The sequence below is a fragment of the Girardinichthys multiradiatus genome, chromosome 1 (genome assembly GCF_021462225.1).
Source record: "Girardinichthys multiradiatus isolate DD_20200921_A chromosome 1, DD_fGirMul_XY1, whole genome shotgun sequence".
Classification (NCBI taxonomy): Eukaryota; Metazoa; Chordata; class Actinopteri; order Cyprinodontiformes; family Goodeidae; genus Girardinichthys; species Girardinichthys multiradiatus.
The window spans coordinates 25,351,470-25,358,833 of NC_061794.1; the positions used below are offsets into that span (position 1 = coordinate 25,351,470).

A 7,364-nucleotide genomic window follows, 5' to 3' on the forward strand; every position below is an offset into this window, starting at 1 on the left:
TAAAAAAGTAAATATTCAGTGCATGACCAAACACACAAGTGTTTTTTTAGCAGAAAAATAGAGCTGATAATTCTCTGGTTCAAACAAGAGTCAACATTTGTCAGCTACATTAAAGCGAAAAGGGAAAAAATGCCTCTAAACGTATCCTGACTTGACTCCAGTCATAGCAGGTTTTCCAGTCACTGTTGGGCGCATAAATCTTTTGGCAAACAGACAAGCAACACTTTTATAAATATATCCTCATATTTTAATACTTACATCCAGTAGCGGTTTGTGATATGGGCCATTCGGGGAGTTGCCCAGAGCGAAATCTGAGTGGGTGGGTTGGGGTGGCGGGGGGACAAGGTTACCTGCTTTCTGCGAGACTGCACTGCATTTTACCCTCTGGTCTCCAGCCCCCCTTCCCAGACACGCGGCAACCACAATCAGTTGCTTGCATTTTAATTGGATGGGGTTGGCAGAAAGAGGGGCTTGCTCAAGGCACCATTCATCCCAGAACTGTCACTGCTGACACCCTTTTGGTTTTCTTAGCTAATACACATGATGACTGTCTGCATAGCAGTTTTATTATTTGAAATGAATTTGCTACACGTTACACTTTTCAAAGATAGAAATTTTACACATTTTACCTACTTTAAGCCTTGATTTATTTAATGTTTAGTTTTTTCTTACATCACTGCCCGGTCTTGATTTGTGCCAGTTTTCATTCAGTAAGTCATATTCCACGCCACAAGTTTGCTGCAACATTTAACACAGTATTCGGTGTATTCAGAATACATTCAAATTATATAGTTTTCCAGCAGCTCCTCATGACTTTACTAGCATGTTTCTGGTCAAACATCATTATGTTTATTCTGTGGTCACTCCAAGTGGCAAATCTGTTTTAAGGGTTTTAAGATCCAGAGAAATCTAAAAGTGGAGAGAATTAGAGGAAAATTAGACTTTGTTGGGAGCATCTAAGTTCTACGTAAACAAGCTGAGAACCGAGTGTTCCTTGCCTGGTGAGAAGAGCACATGTTTGCAGCTCTCCGCTGTGTGGCTCCAGAAACATCTGAGAAACACTGTCCTCCGTCCCACTCAGACATTAGTTGATGGTTGCAACAATCTGCTCTCTTAACCCTTTTATTTCTATGCTATCCTCAGTGTAAACACTTCAGGGATATGGGGGATTTCCCATAAATGTTCGTTGCATTCAAATATTTGTTAAACATTAAAGTAAAAAGTAAGCACCTATATTCCTTTGATACCCTGTCCATATATTTGTGCTTTACTTTACTTGGGTAGAAGTTTTGTGCCAGAAAGTTTCTTTTGTCGTTTTACCTGGATTTAAACTTTTTACCCTCTTCTAAACATCTTAATTTTAGAGCCTCTGGTTCTCTTAAGCAACATCTAGCTTTGATAAAAAGCTCTATCTTTGCCCCCAATACATGCCCAAATATCAACCCAGGCGTTTCAACTTAAATCATAGACACTGATGTAACGTTCGTGTGCTGGTGCAGTTCAGGCAGCTGACATGACAGCACCAGTGGAACGTACAGTGGCAGCGTTCTGTCACGCTCTCAGTCTGAGTCTTAATACCACGTCCGCAGCACAGCAGCTCGCACCCATCCAGACCAGGAGATGAATTGTTGCATGTTCTTCCAGAGGTTCCCAAAGTGCCAGTTTTGCCATTGTAGGAGCAAAAATTTGGTGATTTCTCAAAGTAGACCAAGTCCATGGAAGAAGGGGGTTTGTGAGCTGGGTTTTCTGGCTCCAGATGTCTGGGTTCGGTTCGGTGAGAGGCACGGTTGCTGCCCTTGTTGGCATAAACTACTCTGGATGCACCATCGAAGCGTTCCTTGAGAAAATCTCCCACGGTGCGGAAACTGGGTAGGCGCATCCAACAGGTCCGCACTGTGCAGGAGCCAGACATGCCATGGCACTTACACTCCTGACGCATCTCTGAAGAGACAGTCTGTTGAGGGAAGGACCAGAACAAGGTCACAAAACTATCTGATGCAAATCTGTTCCATCAAACTGTAAGTATTAAATTATTACCATTCTTCCAGCTTCATTGTTGTGCAGATTGGTGAGGTAACGCAGATCCCTGCCCCTCTCACTGGAGTCCACAAACTCGCGGCTGAACATTCTGCCAAAATCCACATTGTCACTGCAGCCTCCCCAGTGCCAGTCTGGGCCTCCAGGACCTCTGCGCCGATAATCACATGTACATGACTCAATAGCCCCTTCTGAGCAGGATCGAGCCACAGCATGGGTCACTCCTGCGCTGGTGATGGCAAATACAAACGCAGTCTCTCTGCAACCTGAATAAGCACCAAAACCAACAATTAAAAACTTACAAAGCATTTCAAATTTGGATTTTCCCTTTTTCGTTTAAAGTTGGAAAGTATTTTCAGGCAAATTTTCACAACACATCCTGTTTAGAGCTGTCCAAATATCCCTTGAGGCGAGAGACAAGAAAGACTCACCACGATTGACAATTTTGCCAAAAATTGCTGGACTGTGGGTAGTTGGGCAGTTCCAGCGGCGGTTGCGGAACTGCCACTTGCACTCCTTTATGGCAGTGTGGAGCCCTGCAGCAATGGCATGCAGGATGCCAGGATTCTGCCGAATCAGCCGACGCTGGCGACGACTCAGGAGGGCCAGGCTGGGGTCCAGGACCAACTGCACACTCTTGGAATTGGTGAGGAGGTTGGACGAAGAAGCCACGTTGACTATACCCCTGAGGTGAAGACAAAAAGAAAATCCGATTCAAGTAACTACCACTTCAGTCATGTGCATCCTGGTAATCATCTGAACTCAGCATTAGCAGTTCATTTATTATTTATTCTTAATGTAGAAGGAAATTACTGTAATAAATATTGGTCCTTCTGGGTCAGTAAAGATAAACTGTTATTGATCAGGTTTGAAAACCCCAAAACTGTTAGTATGGTTTTAAATTGTGGCTTGGCTGTTTGTGGTAAAATGGATGAACTCCATTTGCCTAGTTCCAGCTAGTGATTTTACCACTTACCTGTGTTCAAGGAACTAAAGGAGGAGGTGCAGCCTAACCTCCTGTATTTGGAGGTTTCAGGGAAGTGATGTCACAGGAGGTACCAGGTGAAGAGGGGAGAAGAAACTGTTAAAGTGTTAAGTTAACTTTGGGGTTTTGTTTATTAGTTTTGAAGTGTTAGAGTTAGGATATAATTGTTAAACCGTAAACACAGGGTTGTTGCTAGATAGAAGTAGCTTCAGTGATTTGAGATTATTTCTCATGTTGGAATATACCTGCAAGATGGAAGATTCCATTTCAGTTCATTGTGTTTGGAAGGGCATGAAGGTATTTAAGCAGATCAGGAAAGTAGTTAAGGAGGGAGGACCAGGTCAGTGTAGCTGTGTGCACGTGACGTTAATTTTGGTTGGTTTGAGTATAGTTATGTTTATTTTGTCACTTTCAAGTTTAAGTCATTTTTGTACATATTTGTGGTTGCTCTTTTTGTAAATAAACCACCTGCTACACTGGAGAACATCAGTCTGCTGCCCTTCTTCAGCCACTTTGGCCTCAATATACCACACTGTTCAATCTTTTTTCCTCTAGTCCTTCAATGGCGGAATATCAATAAAGGCTGTATCAAAAAATGACTGGATGCAATTGTTGTGTATCATTTAACTGTACAGGTTTACTATATGTAACTGTGGTAGTAAAGTCACCCATTTGAGTAAGTTTTAGCTAGAGTAGTTCGATATAGATGATAGATTTAGAGTCAAGAGGCTGTGATGAATAAAAACGTTTTATCATCACTTTTATCGTCATCAGAAAAAAAAACACAAAAGCTTGTGGTAAAATCACAAGGCCTCATTGCCCACCCCTCTTCTGAACTCTCACATGGATGTCACCAGGGTTCAAATGAGTATAATGTGGTGCCTTTGAAATTAAAGTGCGCACTCTGTACTACAACAATAAACAGTGACACATGTATTCTAACCCCAAAAGGAAACATTCAGGCTCTGAGTCAGAATGCACGTTTTTGGCTTCTTCTTAAATCATGTGGACTACAAACAATTTCAAAATACATTATTTATTTAATAAGTATTTACATCTGTAACTTGCTATTTTTCTACTAGAATAAAAGACAGTATCATTGTGAATCATTTAACTTCCAATAAAAGTTAAATCAAAGGCCTACAAAAATGCCTTTTTAATCCCTCAACATGAGAGGCTTTAGGTTGCTTTGGAAATAAGAAACTGAGCAAAAATGAAAAAGAAAACGACATGAAATCCGTTTTAGACCTCTTAAAAGCTACTGTTTATAATGCAAACTAATTTCAAATATTTCTATGTAATATCTTCTTTATTATAAGGCACATGCTGTTTTAAACCTTGTGATTTATGTTGTCTATCTATCTATCTATCTATCTATCTATCTATCTATCTATCTATCTATCTATCTATCTATCTATCTATCTATCTATCTATCTATCTATCTATCTATCTATCTATCTATCTATCTATCTATCTATCTATTTATGACGTTCTGACGTAGTTTTAGATACTTTTAGTATAACATCGTTTAATATTTGTGGTCCATTTTGCCACTTGCGCTTCCGCAGGTTTCGGGTCAGTTTTTGATCACCCAGCTGCCCCTTAACGCGCCCATTTTGGTGCTCAGATTTTAGAACATTCTCGGTGTTCCAGCGCACATTTTATGTAATGTTCCACTCTTTTCTTGCGTTGCTGGTAGTTTTTTTTTATTTCTGTGCCTTTCGCCAATTTTGACTCCTGTAAACAGTAATGGCCGCGTCCCCCGATGAGCATTAACCTCCGAGAGAAAGAAAAAAACGGGCGAGTCTTGGCCTGCTAAGAGGGGCTGACCCACACAGTGGTGCGGTGAGGCCTAGGATCATAAATAATAATAATCCACAGTTTTGGGGGAATATTTTCCCCTTTCCGCTCATTCCTTTTCCTTCTCCATTTCCCCTGGATTTCAGTTGGCATTTTAAATATTTGAATTCTCAACTTATCTAATGACACCGCAAAAATATTTTCGTTAAATCGACCACCTCAACACACCTAGCCCGCAGTTTGCGGATTTTATAAACAGGCCAGAAAATGCGCTAAGCCAGGCAGACCGGATTTTATTTATGCATTTCCCTATATATAGCCTATCACAATAAAGTGTGGCTCGCTGTGTTAGTTTGAGGTCGCAGTATTGGCAGAGGAATTTGCATACAGCTATGACTCTGAACAAGACCCCATATTCCTCTCAGCCATGAAGTAAATCCATATTTCATTTATCCGACATTGGTGTGAAAAAATGTTAGACACATTCTTGCAGCCAGTAAATGAAGGAAAGGAATAACTTAACGCCAAATAAAACGCAATGCTCCAACTAGTATGTATAAATTGTGAATTTAATGATCTGTAAATTGAATCTAAATAATGAATCTTTGAGTTGAAGTGAAGCAATTTTGGAAACGACAGGCAAAATCTCAAAGTTACCCTGCTGTTTCTCTAGTCTCTCTCTCTCTCTCTGTCTTTTAAGAACAACTCTGTACAGAAGTTGTGAGACGTTCTGACGCAAATAGATTATTTCGAGCATGCGGCGGTGGAATGCGGTAACCCCAGTCAAATCGTAGGTAAGTATTAATGCAAAGTAGCGCAGGGTGCATGCTTTATGGGCCCGGGATGCTGCAGGCTGCTGAACCTTCCGAGGGGGCGGGGGTGTGCCCCGTCTGCTGAACTCACCACCACCGGCCGCTGTTGTTCACGGCCCCCGTGCGGGAGAGCGAAGACACCAGGAGGATGCAGGCGGCTTTCACTCCCAGCAGCAGAGCCAGGCTCCTCATCGTGGCTTCGCTTCTAACATGGATAGAAAATGTTAAACTTTACAAGTACAACCAGAAATTATAATAAATGTGTAAAATTGAGCTCATTTAATTATCTCCTAAACTGTATTAAAAAAAAACACACACAAATGCTCACCGATGAGAGGGTCTGAGAGATGCTGGCTGTCCTAATTGACTTAAATGGATCCTGAGTGGAGAGAGGTCCCTAAATGATGTGAAGTGTCCAGGCAGGATGCTGCTGCTGCTGCCCTCTTCACTCTGTCGCTCTCAGTGATGCTTTGCGAGGCGCATTGAACGCGTGGGACAGTCCCGAAGATTTGATCCCCTCGGTGAGTGATAGGCAACACATTCTTCTCTTATTGAGCGCTACGAGGGGAATAAAAAAGGGATTTGCTGCTCTCATCTCCCTCTGTTTTTTCTTCTTTCCCTCGCTGTCTTTTCAATAGGAGTGGAGGGAGGGATAGTTAATGCTCTTCGTAGGGGCGCACAATGAATGAGGAAACACAACTGAGTAGAAAAGAGAAAGGAGAAGGAGTTTTTTTTTTTCCTAAAAGTCCACATCAGTGTTGCGCATATTACTTGTGGAATCTCATGGCCATCCAAAAGTGTGCGTCTCAGAGCGTTCCGTCGCTGGACTGTGTGCGCGCTTGCTGCCCAGCAGGAGAAGAGCCCGGTCTAAGCGCTGATGTGTTGATGCAGATGCTGTGGGTGCGTCCGCTTTGCTGCTCCACCGCTGCTTTCCCCGTACAGCACAGTTACAGCAGAATATGAGCCATTTGAAACTGCTCTTTGAGCTGCCTACTCCCTATAACCGCATCTCCTCCTCTCTGCAATCCTTTTGAAAACATGCACTGAGCAAAGCTATATGCACCTTTGCTTCCAGACAAAAAAGCCATTTATTCATAATTAATATTTTTCTGTGCCTTTTATGGAGACAATAAAGCTATCATCGTCCCTCTTTAACGTGCGCTCACAAGGCAACGTGAATGCTGATTGAAACAATAACACCCTCTCAGTTATCCTATTATTCATCCTGCCTGCTGGGCTACTTAAATATTTTTCAAACGCGGCACTGATGAAATATGGCCTCCAATCAGAAGTTTGATGCATGATGAAGCAGGCTAAGAGAGAGAAAGGGGGGAGGGGGGGGGGGGACGAATAAGGATAAAAAAAAAGAAACCAGCCCTAACATCTGGCTTGCAGACCTCCCTCGACGCATGAGTAGCGCAGTGTAATCACAGCTTGAGCCACTTTGCGGCATCTCCATCAAACTGCATGACTGGGAGCGAGTGTAAATGTCCCAAAACTCCATATTTGGAATGAATGTTTCATTATGTGACATGTATCTGCTGATTTGCATGTTCGACTGATCTGCATCGATCCTCACTCTCCCTTCCTCTCCAACTTTCTCTCAAACCCTGGGATGACAGTAAAAGGAAGTGGGTAAGTAAAGGAGAAAAAAAAAAGCTTTAATGACAGCCATCCCACGTTTATACCCCAGCTTTATATATATGAAGGTGCTCAAAGGGGTTTCCTGG

General features: G+C 42.3%; 1 protein-coding gene across 1 annotated transcript; it reads right to left on the minus strand.

Moving 5' to 3' along the window:
- Positions 1-630: 630 nt before the first annotated feature.
- Positions 631-6,800, minus strand: wnt1 (wingless-type MMTV integration site family, member 1). Its single transcript, XM_047357160.1, has 5 exons — positions 5,963-6,800; positions 5,726-5,839; positions 2,469-2,722; positions 2,038-2,303; positions 631-1,954 (listed from the first exon to the last, which is right to left on the minus strand). The coding sequence occupies exons 2-5, from the start codon at positions 5,824-5,826 to the stop codon at positions 1,463-1,465; spliced, it is 1,113 nt and encodes a 370-aa protein (XP_047213116.1). The 5' UTR covers positions 5,827-5,839; positions 5,963-6,800; the 3' UTR covers positions 631-1,462.
- Positions 6,801-7,364: the final 564 nt, after the last annotated feature.

Bases quoted from the DNA above. Each gene is read 5' to 3' on its own strand.
- wnt1 (XM_047357160.1), bottom strand. From the start codon at position 5,826: ATGAGGAGCCTGGCTCTGCTGCTGGGAGTGAAAGCCGCCTGCATCCTC. The intron at 2,723-5,725 runs GTGAGTTCAGCA...TCTTCACCTCAG, and splicing joins AACAACAGCGGCCGGTGGTG to GGGTATAGTCAACGTGGCTT. The intron at 1,955-2,037 runs GTAATAATTTAA...TTCCCTCAACAG, and splicing joins ACAATGAAGCTGGAAGAATG to ACTGTCTCTTCAGAGATGCG.